Source organism: Pelodiscus sinensis, chromosome 12 (genome assembly GCF_052426305.1).
Source record: "Pelodiscus sinensis isolate ZL-2025 chromosome 12, ASM5242630v1, whole genome shotgun sequence".
Lineage (NCBI taxonomy): Eukaryota > Metazoa > Chordata > Testudines > Trionychidae > Pelodiscus > Pelodiscus sinensis.
In genome coordinates, this window is record NC_143063.1 from 18,137,807 (window position 1) to 18,155,784 (window position 17,978).

Sequence of the window (17,978 nt, forward strand, 5' to 3'; positions counted from 1 at the left end):
TATGGAACACTATCACAACGACATACGACTTATCTTTCAATAAAATAAGTATGTCTTCATTCAGTGAAGCATGGAAGCATCTTAATCTAAAGTTTCAAAGCTAGTGTCTTTGTTGTACATAATTTTCTTCCTATTAGTTTTTCATGTGTACAATTACCGCCAAGAGCAGAAAAGTAAATCAGGAAATGGCTGTGGTATATATTGTGACAGTTACGTTTGCATATTTCCTCTGGTTTGGACAAGCAGGACCTGATTATCTCTATTTATTTTAGTAGTGGATTTCTATAAAAATGTTTTCTCTACTCACCACCAAGGCCTTTGGAAGTTCTACAGTGATAATTTACTTTGCATTGATTATTTTTCATTTTAAAACTTTGCAGAAAGTTAACAGATTATTTCTGTAATTTCTGTGATTAATAAAGTTAAATATCTTACTAACACATATATGCTGGCAGTAAATGAGAACAGGAACATTTATGGTAGAATCCCAGATTTACGAATTGACCAGTCAACCACGCACTTCATTTGGAACCAGAAGCACAGTATGCAATCAGGCAACAGACACAAAGGCAAATACTGAACAGTACTGTTAAGCTACTAAAAATAAGTTTGAAAGTCAATGTTCTAAACTTTTGAAATAAAAACCAGAATGTTTTATTCAGAGTTACAAACATTTCAGTGTTATGAACAACCTCTATTCCCAAGACGTCCCTAATTCCGAGGCTCTACTGAATCCATACTTAACCAAGAATGTCTTGCATGGGTAATAAGGTTCACAGACCTATTACAGTAGTTCTTCAGCTTTAGAGGCAGAACCAGAAATGTCTGTCACTGGCAAGATAATGTCCTTGATCACCCAGCCAGTTTTAGTTCTGCCTCCAGAAGGGAGGGCAGTCTGTTCAAGACTCTCCCTGTTGCACAATATAACACATCTATGAACCTTAACTTACAAAATATGGAGCTTAAAAAACAAGTCTAGTAGCACTCTCCTCTTAAGTTTTTAAAACAGCTTTTAGAGCTGCTATGCAAAGGTGTTTAGTGTACACCTTTCACAGATTTTCAGTAAAACGTTTTCTATATTTTAATACAAACATTCAGTGCATCAAAGGTTGAAGGGAAAAATCTTATTTGACAAATTAGGTATATTTTTACCAATCTCCTTGAGTCAGGCCTGGATGCGTGCAATTGTTCAAATTCTTCTATTTTTGCCTGGTCAACGTCTTCTTTTAACTCCCAAGTGCTGTCTTCGTATGGCAATGAACACCATTTTACTAGATAGTAAATAACAGGCTGCAGGGTAAAAATCCTTAATATTAGTAATTTGTGTACTATGGACTTGATGCAGAAATTAGTTCATGAGTTTCATAGCTCAAATTATGCAGGAGGTTAGAGTAGATGTCATAACAGTCTTTTCTGGCCTTAAAAAAAATAAAAACCTATGAATGTGTGACTCTTACAGCTAAATTTAATGTCATGTATTCCCTTACCATGCTTCTTTGCATTTATCATTATTTAGTTATCTCATGTTTCTGTTTTGACTAAGTTTTTAGGAGGTTTTTTTTATTCTACTCTAAATACCTACTACGCATAGATTGCTATTATTTTATTAATGCTAATAAAAATCAGAGCCATCCCTAGAGAGGCATGGAGCCTAAGGCAACTCCCCTGCCCCAGGCTCCACTTCCAGTCCACCCGTTCTCTAACACCCACCCCTATCCTGCCTTTTCTCATCCCTGCTCCATCCCCTTCCCTCAAGAGACACCACCTGAGGGTTACCTGGGGGGCACCTGGCACAGAATGATGGCAGGGTTCAGAGTGACCCAGCAGTCTGCTCCTCTCCACTGCCATCTCCCCCACCTGGGGTGCTCTGCTCCACTGCAGTGGCATAAAGTGGAGTGCTCTGACCACAGACCAATGTGCTCTGCTCCCAAACCTTGCATCACTCAAGGGAGTGAAGCAAGCCAAGACTGGGGTGCTTTGCTTCCTGATACTGTGTTGAAGTGGAGAGATTTGGCTGGGGAAGATGGTGGTGGTTGGAACGGAGCAGGCTGCTGAGTTGCTCTAGCTCCTGCGGCCCCGGTGAACGTAGGGGGGCTAAGCTCTGCTGCCAAGTAAGTCCCTATGCCATTCTAGGGTCCTGCACTTAACATGTGGGACTGTCCCATCCACAACTGAGGCAGCCGTGGTTGGGGCCTCCAAAGTGGAGCCTGGGGTGGCTGTCCTAAACCATCCTATGGATGGATCAGCTCTGATAAAAATAAAAGGCACTGCATTCCATAAAGTTTCTATTTTCCTTGGGCTCAAAATACCTATTGAACAAAAGGAACAGTAAATTTATTTACACACCAATATTTCAATAAAAATCATTAATGAGACTCACATCATTAAGATTTTATTCTGAAGCCCACTAATATAAAAACAGGCAATACATTCACAAAACACATTTATGTTCTTGGCTTACTTCAAGTTACGTTTTGTCAAATATTTACCTCACCAGTGTCCTTATCTTCACAAAAGGAGACTTCTAGAACCCGGTCTACTTCAACATAATCAGGATTAAAAAGTTCTTCTTCCATCTTCAATTCAAGAGTAATATAATTAGTAATCTGAGGTTGTGTAGACAGGAGATCAATGCTGCTATGATTTAATACATCATCTTTACCTTTTTATGCATAAATATAAATAATCACAATCTAATGCTCAGGAGCTTTAGTCCACATTATCTACGTTAATAACACTCTGCTGTGACACCAACAGAAAACTCAGGCTTCTGATATGCTGAGATCACAGCCTATTATGCTGACCAATTCTGTTTACTTCCTTGTTCTCCCCTGGACTTTCTATATCTATCTGCTGTCTTGTCTTATCCTTAAGAGTCTAAGTCCTTTGGGGTAGTAGCAACTATCTTTTTGTTTTGTGTCTCTGTAGATCCTAGTCCATGACTAGATTCCCAGGCACTAAACAACAGAAATAACAATAAAAACAGCATTACCAAACAATCAATCAGAGACAGCGGATATCACAGAGAGACCTAGCTGAAGAATAGAAGTATTGTAATTTAGTATTGACATATAACTGTGACAGGGAGTTTGCACAATACAGTCCTACCCATATCTTGATGACTGAAAGGCAGAGTATCAGTCTCGCGTGATCACAAAGTTACCCAATTAATCCTGATTTGAAAAGATATAAGTACTTAAATAATTACAGATGACATATTTTTGCATCAAAATGTTATCTCTACTGAATTTAAGAGAGAGACAAGAATACAGGCCTCCCTTTTATTTAGCATTAAAATTCAAACACACAAATCAAAATAAATGCAAAAATAAAGGAGGACCTTGTTAAGCTTTTGGCAAGCAAAAATCTAATTTACTCTGTATTTTTCTTACATCTGCAAAAAAGTGGGCTCTTTGTGCTTGCCTCAGCTTGAACCGTTTAATTTTCTGCTGAATTCTTTTATCCTTCAGAAGCTGCTGTTCTGTGGCCCATTCACAGTGAAGATAGGAGCTAAAATTATAAAACATTATTACAAAAAGGTATTATACTTATTTTATCCTATAGTTTCAATACTCAACGTTAAATAAAATGGTCATCAAAAGCAGACAAGACATAGTAATGTGTCTTTACATACATTTTAATGTAGACAGTATGCTCTATTATTTGTTCAGTTTATTCTCCCTTCTCCTATGTACACTCATTTTAGATTGATTCCCCATACTCTTACAGAGCTCTTAATGAATATCAATCACCTTTTCCCTCTCTAGATCTGAAAAAACATCTTGGTCCCTAATTTTGCAATGTGTTGACATGGACTGATATCAACCCCTATGTACATGGAACCCCAATTAAGTTAAGGATCTCTATACATCTATAGCAGTTCACCCCCACGTTTCAGTTTCCAAGATCAGGACCTTTGTTCACACAGTGGTAAAACAATTAACATCTTCACAGAAACAGCCTATTAGAAAAAAAATTGCTGAATATGTTCCAGTTCTTTTAGTTGTAAAACCTATAACATCTGGGCCCCAATTCTTACACTGAGTAACAATTTGATGAGATTTTTCACATGCATAAAGTTAAGCATGGGTTTAAGTCTTTGCAATTTAAAGACGTTGGCAAAGAGAGAAAAAGGGGATGCACCATATGAAAGAAGGCTCTTTTTTTCATCAGTAATCCTTACTATTTCCCACTTTGGATTCAAGATTATATTCTATAAGCTTTGTACACTTTATATGGCTTTGTTGCCTAGGAACAGAACTTGTATTCTGTTACAAGAAAAAATTCTGTGGCAAGTTTGGGTAAATTCTCCTGCAAGCCCCCACAGATATTTATGTTAATTTAATTTATTCTGTGCCTCGGAATTACCTTTCATTCTTATATTGCTTACCCTTCATGATTCATACTTGAAAATACTCATTAATGTAGAATTCATAAGTCATTATTTTCAGCAATAATGATGTTTTATAATACTTTGCACCAAGTTTTCTTGACAGCTTGACTTTATAGGATTCAACAGTTATGTCATCTCATTCAGGTGGCCCAGCTCAGAATCTCCTCCCCACCTCATATATGCCAGGAAAAGGGAAAACTTGTAGAAAGCTTTGATAGCAGCCTTCAGTTTCCTGAAGGGGAGGGTCCAAAGAGGCTGGAGAAAGGCTGTTCACAGTAGTGACGTATGGCAGAACAAGGAGCAATGGTCTCAAGTTACAGTTGGAGAGGTCTAGGTTGGATATTAGGAAAACTATTTCACTAGGAGGGTGGTGAAGCTCTGGAATGGGTTACCTAGGGAGATGGTGGAATCTCTCTCCCTAGAGGTTTTAAGTCTCGGCTTGACTAAGCCCTGGCTGGGTTGATTTAGTTGGAATTGGTCCTGCCTTGGGCAGGGGGCTGGACTTGATGACCTCCTGAGGTCTCTTCCAGTTCTATGATACTGTGGAAGCAAAAAATATGTCATACAGAAGGTCCTTATTTAATATGATGCAGCACTTGACAAAACAAAGCTTTTTTCAGGCTTTCTACAAACTTAAAAAGACAACACTTCTATGGCTTACCTTCTTCTGTTCGCATATTTAGGATTGCTCAACTAAAAGAGCTAGAAACGTTTTTCTTAATGAAAGCTGAGATTCAGGAATACTTGGCACTTAATGAATATTTCATTTTTCATTTTTTATTTAAATAAACAGGAATGCTATTTCATGTGAATTTGAAAAAAAAATGTTGTTCATTGTGCCTCTATGAATTCAATCTATTCTCTTAGGAGTTATTTAATATCTCAGAATAAAATTATACCAATTGCCAAGTGCTGAGTCAACAAAGACAAACAGATGAGTACTGGGAGGACAAAGATTTACTTAATATAAAATTTCAGATTTACTTAATATAAAATCTAGGAAATTAAAATTAACATCAGGCAATTACCTCTTGAAAAATCTGTCCTATATGCAAACTCATTCTGTAGTCAGAGACCACAACATTATTACTGTACACTTGTTATGTTCTAGGCATAAGCACTATTAATTATTTGTGTGCTTGGAGTTAATGTATGAACTGAATAAACAAAGTAATTTTCATTTTTAAAAATGAATGGGAACACCTACAAAGAAATTACTAAACAGGAGGAAAGATGTCAAAATTTAACTGTAAGTGATTTTAAACATGGTTCTAATTGATGCAACCTATAATGTATAAATGAATAAAGGCTAGAAGACTTCTTTTGCTTTTTAAGTAGCTAACTTTTCAAACAAACAACTAACTATAATACTTACTAGTTCTTGTATTTTACAAAAAATTCTTCTTCTTCCATTGTCATTCCAGCAGATATCTAAGAAAGTAAATACATGACTTTTAGACTCATGGGCATTTAACACACATATTAGAATAAATAATTCCCTCATGCATACACCACCCTCATGTTAGTCACAATTACTCACTTCTTTCTTCACTATCCTGGAGGATAAAATTTTATCTACAATTGCTGCATCTTCTTCACTTGGATTCTCCTAATAAATGTGCAAAAATAATTAAATTACTACAGTCAACATAAGGCAATCTCTTTAGAGAGGTGTAGGGCTGAAACAGCCTCAGGAACACAGTGGTATGTTAAAAATCAATATTTACTGCAAAAACAATTTATTTTTTGCTTTTCCTTAAGATACATAAACTTTCTGTTTCCTTTCAAACAGGGACAAAAAGTCTTTCAATAACTCTTTCAGGTGACTGGTTATTAACTTGTCAGCTTTATTTAAAAAAATTCAGATGAACAGAAACGAGTATTTTTTAAAGTGTATTTTAAAGAAATCATTGCACCCGTTACTTTCGTGAGGTCAAGTCAATCCATTTTCTGTACCATGTATATGCAGAGCAGTAGTACTTGGATGTAAGAATGTAATCCTGAAGTTCCAACATATATTAGCATTTTGCTGATCTATTACACTATTTTGTCTTTCACCTAGAAGTATAAAATAGTTTCCATGTTTCAAAAATGGAGTGCCTAGTTCGGTGAAGCTCACAGTAAAAGGCCTCTGGGTTTTATATATTCATGAAAATGCTTTATTGGACTGAATCCAGAACATTTTAATAAAACTTCCTTTTTACATTGTATGTAAAATGGCATAACTTTTAATAGGTACTTATATTTAACTGAAACTTAATTATGCTAATATTTTTGCCAAAGGAGGAAAAGTGTTAATGGGCCATTTAGCTGACAGCATTCATGAAAACTTACCAAGACATCAAATACATTTATCTAACTGTACTTTAATAATAACCATGTTTTAATTTCTAATTGCTTTCTTTGAAGGTTAAGCCTGCTTATTATATTACTTTATTATAGGTCAGACTAGCACATTTACTCGGCATTGCTCAGGTCCTTAAGGAGGGGCTCTGGGCAGGGGGTTATGGGGGTGAAGGATTCAGGGTTGGGGCTCAGGAGGAGCTTTGGGCAGGGGAGTGCCTGTGCATTTGTAGTAGTGAAGGTGGGGGATTAAAGCCAAGATCCATATCAGGGCTGCTTGCTCTTCCCCTTCTCGTCCCTGTTAGTGAGCAAGAGTAAAATGCACATCTCATCTGCCCCTTGAGATCCCTACCCAGAGTGAGTAATGCAGCAAACTGTGCACTTCCTCCTTACTCCCTGACAAAGGGCAACAGCCAGCAAAATCCCCATATGACTCTGGGAGAAGAGGGGAGCTTCAGCCCTCCCTCCCTAAAAAGCTCCTAGAGGGTGGGAGGCTCAGCGATAGAGCAGTCCCAAAGGGGGAGGGGACTGCCCCTCCTGAGCCCTTTTCACATGCCTGGTGATTCTGTCTCTCTGTTTCTCATAAAACCATACAGAAATCCCATTCCAGGCACATCCCATTTTCCTGGAACAACAAAACCCTCACTGTACTTTTAAGTTACGATAAGAGGAAGCTGTATACTGAATATGGTGATTCTAGCTCTTACCATTTAGAAGGAGTTCTTGAACAGACAGACACACGAAAGCTCTCAAATATAGAATAAATGGGGCATTATTCAGCACAATATATCCTACACGAGCTATGGATATCTTGTAAAGATGTTTTTGAAAAAATTGCTTGATATGTACTTGGTTAGGTTACTTCTTATCCTTGTAGAAAAATCATCTGGAACCAGCAATGTGCTGGTTTACGTATTAGAGAATACATACACATATGTTAATGTCTCATGGAAAGTTAGAAATCTTTGAAGTAAAGTGAGTAGTTATCTCTAGAATGTTTGTCTTTTCTTCTTTAGTTTTTTTGGGATCTCTCAATGAAAATAGGGCATGAACTCTTTACCACTATTTAGTTTCTAAAATCACACCCTTCTTTGAGTTATCAATATAACTAATCATTTCAACATCAAACCGACGTCACCTGAAATCATAGTTTTCCATCATAAACCCCCCAAAATATACCTATTAAAAAAAGCCATACAAGTTGATGCTTTTCCCTGACTAAAATTAACTGAATTTTAATTGCCCTAGCCATAATTTATATGGGTATCAGTTGAACATAATGTGTTTATTCATATATTTAAATTTTTTAAGCAAGTCTAAAGCCTATCAGAACCATCTATCATAATAAAACAAACAGAATTGCAATTTATATTTCTTATATATACACCAAATACTTCAATGTTTCTGTTCTGTATTTCCAACAAATATGGCTTGGGGTCTCAGACCAAGTGATGGGGCTTGCCACACAGGTTCAGGCTAATAGCCCTGGTTCAGTTAATACAGATAGCTTGATAATGGAGGCTCAGATAAAACAAGGTTCTACTGTATATATTTTTATATTTTTTCCATCAAATGTAAAAACTAAAAGAATCACTGTAAAAATGCAAATTCTGTGTTTTTCCACAGCAAACAGACTTCTAGGATCACTGGGTATCACAAAGAGTAGTACAGTAGTTCTCAAACTGCGGTCCACAGACCATTAGTGGTCTACAGACACCTTGCTGGTGGTCCGTGGCTTGAGCTCAGCCCCTCCTCCCTCCCTGTGCGGCACGCAGCTTGTGATGGTACTCCAGCCTCATGGCCCCTACCACTGTAAGGTTGGTGCACTAGCACCAGCTTCCCACAGGGGGCTTCCTCTGGATCTGACCCGTGGGGAAGAAATGGAGCCAGAAGCAGCTCTGCACACTGCCGCTCCCCTTACTCTCACTGGTGGATACATTGACTGGAAGCTTTTCTCGCTGCTCTCATTGGTCAGAATCTGGCCAATGAGAGCAGCAAGAGGCTGTCCCTGGGACACGGTGCCTAGGAGTGGCGGTGGGCCCCAAATGCACGTAAGTGACCTTCCTTCCCCTCATGCCCAGACCCCACGCCCCCTCATCCACACAACCCCACCAAGACCCCACCACCCCCAGCGGCTGACTTGGGGACGCCTGGGGCAGAGCAGCTGGGGTGCTGCTGGGTTGCTCCAGTAGCACAGCTCCTCGGCGCTACTGGAGCAACCCAGCAGCACCCCAGCTGCTCTGCCCCAGACGTCCTGATTCAGCCGCTGCTGAAACTGACCAGCAGTGGCTGAATCAGGACGCCTGGGGCAGAGCAGCTGGGGTGCTGCCGGGTTGGTCCAGAGCGGCGCTGCGGGACCAACCCGGCAGCCCCCAGCTGCTCTACCCCAGGGGTAGGCAAGAAAAGCCTGGTCTGCTGGGGTGGGGGGGGGACTAGCTGCACCTCCCTCCCCCCCCCAGCAGACCAGGGGGACAGGAGCAAAGCCGCGGAGCACGCCCCGCAGCAGGACAGCCCAAGCGCGCCCAGGCTGTCCAGCTGCGGGCGTGCTCCAAGGCTTTGCTCCCCGTCTCCCTGCAGACCAGGGAGACGGAGAGCAAAGCCGTGGAGCACGCCCGCAGCGGGACAGCCCAAGCGCGCCCGGGCTGTCCCGCTGCGGGCGTGCTCCAAGGCTTTGCTCCTGTCCCGCTGGTCTGCTGGGGGGGGGGGGGTCCAGCAAAGCCGCTGGACCCCCCCAGCAGACCAGGGACACCAGAGCAAAGCCGCCGCCTGGGCGGCTTTGCTCGTTTGCCCGGGAGCAAAGCCGCCCAGGCGGCGGCTTTGCTCGGGTGTCCCTGGTCTGCTGGGGGGGGGGAGGGGTCCAGCGGCTTTGCTGGACCCCCCCAGCAGACCAGGGGGACAGGAGCAAAGCCGCCCAGGCGGCGGGACTCCCGCCGCCTGGGCGGCTTTGCTCGGGTGTCCCTGGTCTGCTGGGGGGGTCCAGCGGCTTTGCAGGACCCCCTTGCAGACCAGGGAGACCAGGAGAAGCTTTTCTTGCCCCGATCCGCCGCCCATGAGCTCCGGGGCGAGAAAAGCCCCGTTCGTAAGTGCGGATCTGATGTAAGTCGGATCCGCGTAAGTCGGGGACTGCCTGTACTTTTCCTTAAAATTTCAAAAAAGACAAAAATTTTAAAAAGTTAAACAGACCACTTCAAGCTGGTAAAGAATGCTTGACTTTGATAGTTCAGTATCACCATAAAATTAATAAGAATTAAACATGTGTAAATAAACTTCAGGATTATGCTGCAAAATGCTGTACATGACAGCCTCACCAGCAGTCCCACCCAGATATTCATTTCTGCTATTATTCCATCTGATACTCCAAATTACTTTCTTTTTAACAGCTCAGTTTTAACTAAAAAAAACCTCTTTCCACAAAAAATGCCCATCCATAGTTACACTGGTCTGAAGTGCCTCATGGACAAATTCCCTCTACATTTCCATTGCTCTAAAGATCTGGATAGGCAAAGTGCTTGGCACAGTGACAGGTCTTCTGAATCATCAGAGCTAGAAACACAACTCTTCTCAGCACTGTACCAGAGCATCATGTTTGTAAGTCAGATGCAGCCTTTGCGATGGCCTTTCTACAGTCTGTAGTAGATAGCCTTGCTCAGCACCTGGCCCCTTCATATGTAAACTTCCCAAGAGCCATCTTAAATAGAGTAGCTTTAGGGACAGTTACTCAAAGGAGAGACTATTTATTTGTACAGTACCTGGAATTCTTTTAGATGTTTTGTTCCTACAAGTACTCTATTACCTTTCCCCCTTGCATTATTGAGTTCTTGAATTAGGCTGAATTTTGCAGTGAAGGAACAGGAACAGCAGTGGGTCTACTCTGCCTTATGTGCCCTTGGATTGGAACAATTACTCAAAGAACACTGAAGTCCTGACAGAAAGCCCACTGAAGTCAATGAGATATTTCCATTGGCTTCAATGGGCAACAGATAAAGCCCTCATTAAGCCTTGCTGCCAAACACGCAGGGAAAGAGAGGTAGCAGAATTTCATCACTTTGAATGTGGAAACAGCTGATATCTTTGCAGCTTACTACATAGCACTTGAACAGGAAAGGTAACTTATCCTTGTCAGATTGTTTCTATAGCAAGATTTTTAAAGAGTGAGATGTAAAGTTTAACTGTTATAGTAAACATATATGCCATTTTCCTTAACAGCCTGCTCTTGGTATCTGAAAAGGATCTTTACATGGACAGTAGAAACATTGAGGGGGGAAATTATTAAGATGCTAATCCTCTCCAATCAATCAGTGTGTAAAGCAGTGCTGTTTTGCCAACTCTGCAAAGATTGTGAAGTAGAAAACAAAGACCAAAAGGAACAAAAACAAAGTAGAAATGGAAGAAGTTAAAAAAGGTGTCAAACACAGCAAGGGAAAGAAAAGGAAGAAAGAAGGCAAAAAAAGATATAAAAACTGAAAAAAGGTGGGAGATGGGCAGAAGTTTGTGGGTGTGTGCAATTTATAAAAAAAGAAAAAAAGGAAAAGGAAAAATGTCTTCCAATTCCCCCAATTAACAGAAAAATATTACATATCTTAAGTCTTAAATTATTATACACAAAACACAAATACATATACAAAATAACTCTTTTAAAAGAAAGTTAAGGTTGCGAAATCTACCCCTCAGAAGTTCAGTAAGATCAGAACTAAGCTTCCCAGTGCAGCTATAATTCTGCCACTCTTGAATAAATGCATCCTAATACAATGTTCATCACATAGTACATTTTTTTTTCATGCAACACCTTTTAAATGTGTGATGGGTTGGTTATGTTTTGAGCAAAAACACAAAAATTCACTACTGTGGTATCAGATCACCCACTACATGGGTCCCGAGGAGAATTGGAATTGGCAGGAAATGAAGGCTAGGAATAAATGGTTAGTATTTACACAGAGAATAGTAAATAATGTGGTCCCCCAAGAATATATATTGGGATCTATGTCAGGGGTGGGTAATAATTTTTGGTGGGGCGGGGGGGCACTCCAAGATTTTGGAAAGTGGTCAAGGCTTGCACTTTTCTGTAGAGGGGGTGCAGGGTCTTGGTTGGAGGTTAGGTGCAAAAGGGTGCACGGGGTAAGGGACTGGGGTACAGGAGATGGCGTGGGGTCTGAGAGGGAGTTTGGGTGAAGGAGGGGGTTGTGACCTGGGTCGGGGGATTGGGGTGTAGGGCCAGGGAGGGAGTGTGGGTACAGGAGAAGATTCTGGCCTGGAGGAGGGCGGTACAGGGCATGAGAGGGAGTTGTCACCTGGGGCAGCGGGTGTAGAGGGTTTGGATGGCAATCTGGGGGAGGGAGTTGGGGTGCCAGAGGCAGGTGCTGGCTGGAAGGAGTTTACCTAAGTGTCTCCTGGCCAGCAAGCTGGGCTCCCTGCCTGTTGCAGCCCTAGCCACTTGAAAATACAGGCTGCTCCCTTCACGTGGCTCTCAACCTGGGGATGGGGGAGAGGCTTGCTGCCCCAGTCTTTCAGGCCAATCTCTCAGCTCCGATTGGCTGGCTGTTTCCAGCCAATAGGAGCTAAGAAATTGGCTGAGGTCAGTTCTTACTGGCCAGTTATTTTTGGCCAATAGGAGCTGAGAATTGGGCTGGGGGCGGAGAGATCGCACGAAGCTTCCGCCTCCCTGCAGAGCATAGTCACAGGGACTGGGTTTTAAACCATGGCAGCTGTGTTCCTGAGGATCCCAGCAAGGTAGTCCAAGGGCCAGATCCTGTGGCTTGGTGGGCCGGATCCAGCCCCTGGGCTGTATTTTGCCCAGCCCTGATCTATGCTGTTCAACATCTTCATAAATGATCTAGAAAAAGAGGTGAACAGGGAAACAGCAAAATATGCAATGATACACAATTATTCAAGAAAGTTAAGTCTAACGCTGACTGCAAAGAGTTACAAAGGTTTCTCATTAAACTGGCTAATTAAATGACAGATGAAATTCAGCGTTGCTAAGTGCAAAGTAGTGCACATTGGAAAAATAATTCCCATTATACACAAAATAAGTAGTCTAAATTAGCTGCTATCACTCAAGACAGACTTTGGAGTCTTTGTGGATACTGTCTGAAAACAAACTATTCAGCGTGCATTAGAAGTTAAAAAAAAACACTGAGAGACTGTTAGGAACCATTAGAAAAGGAATAGATAAACAGACGGGGTAGATAAAATGAAGAAATTCACAATAAAACAAAAATATCATAAAACTACTATATAAATACATGGTACTAGGAACGTCAACGTGTAGATGACGACATAATTAACCAATAAGCCCGAGTTTAGCAGTTAATCCTGTCAACTATGTGCGTTCCCCCCCCACCACCACCGCCTCTGTCATAGGCAGCGATAGAGAGGCAGCCGTGTGGAGGGAGAGGGGAGCAGGTGGGAGCAGATATGTGCAGGGTGCCGGCTTTTAAGCCAACTCTCCATGTGCACCAGTTCCGTGAACTCACCTGCTCCCCCCCCCCCATTGCTGCCTCCGACAGAAGTAGTGGGGGGATGGGCTTGGGGGGGGGACGACAAGCTGAAGCTGGTGCTCTGTGGTGCTGCCTGCCCCCCCATGTTGTTGCCTCTATTGGGGCAGCAGTGTGGGAAGGGAGAGAAGGGGGCAGGGGAGGTGCCATGAAGCAGCCTTTATCTGTGGTGAGCCTGGAGGTCATGACCCAACAGGTTCAGAAACCCTGGCCCAGGCTGTACCATTCTTCCATCTGCTCCTGTCCATTGCCCAAATATGTTCCTGTTTCCTTTCTTTCATCCCTGTACATGTCCATCAATGGACTACTCTTGTCCCCAATAATACTAAACTCCCTGAATTCAAGCAAGTTGGCTTCTTCTGTCTCCTCTTTGCTCCAAGAAGGGAAGTATTGAGCTAACAAGAGACAGTCTATTTATTTTCACCTCTGGTGTCACAATCACAGCAGACAACAGACAGAAGGAGCAACTGCAGTAAAAATCTACGTCAGCTCTGGGCTGGAATATGGCAGTTCTGTGGACATGGAGCATGCTTGGTGGACATGAAATGCCCAGAGAATTTTGCTGCCATTTTCTAACAAACCTTTTGGAGCAGGTAGAACTGGTAATTTATAGAGACTTAGAATTTGGCTAAATTGGGTTTGATTTTCAGAAGAACAGATAAAGTCCTTTCTCTGACCCTAGAATACACCACTTACCATATTTCAAATCCCTGGTGAAAATCATGAGGTGCCACAACTTCTCAATGAAACAAATGCAATAATTTAATATCATTGGCAAAACAATGTAATTCTCTCTAAGCCCATTTTCAATAATGGATTAACTGTTTTTGGTGCAGCTTTCAAAAACAAAACAAACACACACACACAAAACAAAACAGTATTTGTGTTACAGAGACCAGAGAGCTGGTCAATAACTGTGTGGAACCTGGGCAACTGGACAATAACTGTGTGGAACCTGGGCAACTGCAGTACTGCATAATTACTGGCTAACTGACCTGTGTCAGCCAAGTAAGGCTTACAAAATGAGCTTTACTCATGCTACTACTGAAGTTAGTTGGAAGACTCACTATTACACATAGTTGTGGATTTTTACTTACCACAAATAATTGTAAGGGTTGTTCAGCAGGCAAAGGAGCAGAACTCTTTTTGATTTTCACCGAAACTTTAGCCTCTTCCTCTGACTGTTTTCCTTCTCCTTCTTCAGCATACTTTTTTCTTTTAACTTGACGATTTGATCTTCTCTTCTGCAATACAGTAATATCAAAATAATATTTTATTGACAATTTTAGCAAGAACTGCTTATATTGAATATTTTTCAGAAATAGTAATTCAGCCATACTATATATTATTATAGAAAATTTAGTGAGTGATAATGCTGATATTTTTTTCTTTAAATTTAACATAACTGTATAAACAACAAGAGAATGGGCCATATTTGGATCTACAAATATTCTTAATGCTTCTTTATATATAACAAAACATCAAACTGGACAAGTGGCTTTGTCTGTTTTTATAGCTCAGAAACAAAACCGGAGTAACATTTTCTAGGTATCTAGAAACAAAATTCAAGTAAGACCCACATTGTTTCATGAATGCACTGTGTTGGATAAGTATTTCCTGAGATTAGTTATCAGTGGTTCACAGCCATACTGGAAGGGTATAACAAATGGGGTTCCTCAGGAATCAGTTTTGTTCAGTATCTTCATCAACAATTTATAAGTGTACTTTCTATGCCATTATCTAAAGTTTCACACATACAAAATGGGAAATGACTGCCCAACAAGGAGTACTGCAGAAAGGGATCTAGGGGGTCACAGTGGACCACAAGTTAAATACGAGTCAACAGTGTAACACTGTTGCAAAAAAGGCAAACATCATTCTTGGATGTATTAATGGGAGTGTTGCAAGCAAGACATGAGAAGTAATCTTCCACTCTGTGATGATTAGGACTGAACTGGAGTACTGTGTACAGTTCTGGATGTAACAATTCAGGAAAGATGTGGACAAATTGGAGAAGTTTCAGAGAAGAGCAACAACAAGACAAGAAGCAATGGGCTTAAACTGCAGCAAGGATTTAGGTTTGACATAAGGAAAAACTTCCTGACTGTCAGGGTATTAAACACTTGAATAAATTGCTTAAGGGGTTTATGGAAGTTCCATCATTGGAGATTTTTAAGAGCAAGTTAGACAAGCACCTGTCAGGAATGGTTTAGAGTTGCTTGGTCCTGCCAAGAATACAATGAACTGGACTCTACCTCTTGAGATTCCTTCCAGTTCTAATACTCTATGTTTTTGTCCACTTTAGTAATTTAATAAGAATAAATATGAGACTACATGAGTGCTATTACTCTATTTAAACCAATAACCCATAAACTGAAGATTTGTGTGTGTTTAAGTAGCTCCTCTATTAAATAAATGTATTTTTTGTATAAAACATGAAGATTCTCAGAAATTGAGAGGGAATATACATATTAGATCATGCCACGGATAAAGCAGATGTGTATGATTTTTTCCATTATTATTTATTTTATAACAGGCATGTTATCCATTCCACTACCATTTCTATTTTTCTAGATCAGGGCTGGGCAATAATTTTTGATGGGGGGCAACTCCAAGATTTTGGTAAGATATCAAGGACTGCACTTTTCTATGGAGGGAGTGCAGGGTCCAAGATGGAGGTTGGGTTCTGACGGGATCTCAGGATATGGGTGTGAGGTGCAGGAGAGGGTGTGGAGTCTGAGAGGGAGTTTGGGTGAAGGTGGCTATGTAAGTCTGGGAGACAATTGTGACCGAGGGGGAGATGCAGAAGGTTTGGGTGGTGACCTAGGGCAGGGAGTTGGGGAGAAATAAGGAGTGTGGTGCCAGATTCAGGTTCTGGCCCAGAAGTGCTTAGCTAGGCAGCTCCTGGCCAGCAGCCCAGTGGGATGCTCAGGCATACTCCCTACCAGCCACAGCCCCAGATTGTTCAAAAGCAGCTAGCTACTCCATGTTGTTCTCTGCGCTGCACACCGGAGGGTGGGAGGTGACTTTGCATGCTGCCTCCTCCCCTAGCACAGTAGCTCGGCTCCCATTGGCAGCCAGCTGCTTCAAGTGGTCTGGGGCATCTCAACGCCTATGGGTCCCGATGGTACTGGTCAGACTGAAAGGCTTGGCAGGCCGCATCTGGCCCACCTCTGCTCTAAATCATTTCCTTTGAAAGGCTAATTTAGCATAATGGACCTCATTTTGGGAAACAGTACACAATTTTCAGCTTGTCTCTTTACTCTTTTTACAATCTCATCACCACACTCTACTACCCTCATCAATTTCTCATTTTGGTGTTATAACTTTCAAATACTTGCAGAGTTTACACATTTAGCCACATTTGTGTATTTAACCATTTTAAACTTTATTGATAATACTTCTCTACAGTCCTTTAATTATTTTGATGAGCAGATAACTGACAGGAGACTGGATAAACAAAGGGAATACTGATTAATATAACCGATTAACACAAAATCTGACAACAATGCATCTGAAAACACTGATCTGTTTAAGAAAAATCATTTATTTGGATCAACACACCAGCAAGAGTATCGCAATAAACCAGCTGCTATTAATAAAATCATATTAGACTGAGCTTGAGAGCAAAGAAACTGAATCACATGTATTTACTCTGAATGAAGTAGTAAGATGTTACTCTAATTAAAAAGCAAGCAAACCTGGAGGGTGGAGGTGGACTTGCTCTACACTAAGTCTGGCAAATGCCAACAGCTTCTGCAGAACTTTCATTATTGCAAACAGAAAACTAGCCAGAGTATAAGCTACTGATGGGCAAGGTCCAGCCCACCAAGCCTTTTGATACGACCCATAGCCCACCCTGCTGAGACCCGTAGGCTGCTCAAAACAGCTGGTGGCTCCCCCTCCACCAGGAGCATGTGGTACCTAGAGGGAGCTGCCAGCTGTTTTAAAAAGTGAGGCGTGCCCCAGGCAAAAGGGCCGGGGGGAGGGAGGAGCGGAAGAGACTTAACATGCTCTTCTGTGCCCGGGTCCCAATTGGCCTGGGGGGGCAGGCGAACGTCCAAAGTCTCTTCCCCCTGACTCCTGCCAGGGGCACACAGTGCATAGAGGGAGCCACCTGCTGTTCAAAACAGCTGGCAATTCCTTCTAGGTGTCGTGTGCGCCTGTCAGGGGACCAGAGAGTTCGCATGCTCCACCATCCCAAGCCTTGTTCCCAGCTGCAATGATTGGCTTGTGGGTGTGGAGCATGCCAAGTCTATCCCCCCTTTGCCGCCCCGGGACACGGGATCTTGAGTGGCACAAGGAGGGAACCTCCTTGAGCAGCCTGGGGCTGCTGTAGGAGGAAGCCTGTTGGGCTGCTGGCCAGGAGTGACCTACGGTAAGTGACTCCCAGCCAGAGCCTGCCTCCAGCACCTCAACTCCTGCCTCCTGCACCCCAGCCCCTCCCACTTTACAACTCCCTACCCCAGGTCACCATCCTCCCCTGCCCTAGGTCATCACCCAAATCCTCTGCACACGCATCCCACCCTACGTGACAATTCCCTCCCAGATGCTGCACACACATTCCTTCCCTCCATCAAAATTCACTCCTGTACCCCTACTCCCTCTCAGACCCTGCACCCCAATCTCCTGCCCCAGGTCACAACCTCCTACTTCACTCAAACTCTTGCTCAGACTCTACACCCTCTCCTGCAACCCAATCCCTATCCCAAGTTTCTATGGAGAAGTGCGGTCTTTGATCATTTTCC

The 17,978-nt window shown here is 42.2% G+C and overlaps 1 protein-coding gene across 12 annotated transcripts in view; it reads right to left on the minus strand.

Moving 5' to 3' along the window:
* CHD9 (chromodomain helicase DNA binding protein 9) overlaps window positions 1–17,978 on the minus strand; it is a 218,864-nt gene that overhangs the window by 107,427 nt on the left and 93,459 nt on the right. For all 12 annotated transcript variants that reach the window (XM_075940269.2, XM_075940264.2, XM_075940261.2 and 9 more), the window contains 6 exons: window positions 14,328–14,474; window positions 5,934–6,002; window positions 5,769–5,824; window positions 3,393–3,510; window positions 2,490–2,576; window positions 1,153–1,290 (listed from right to left, as the gene is read on the minus strand). In XM_075940269.2, coding sequence (XP_075796384.2) covers window positions 1,153–1,290; window positions 2,490–2,576; window positions 3,393–3,510; window positions 5,769–5,824; window positions 5,934–6,002; window positions 14,328–14,474 — 615 coding nt within the window. The remainder of the gene's footprint in view (window positions 1–1,152; window positions 1,291–2,489; window positions 2,577–3,392; window positions 3,511–5,768; window positions 5,825–5,933; window positions 6,003–14,327; window positions 14,475–17,978) is intronic.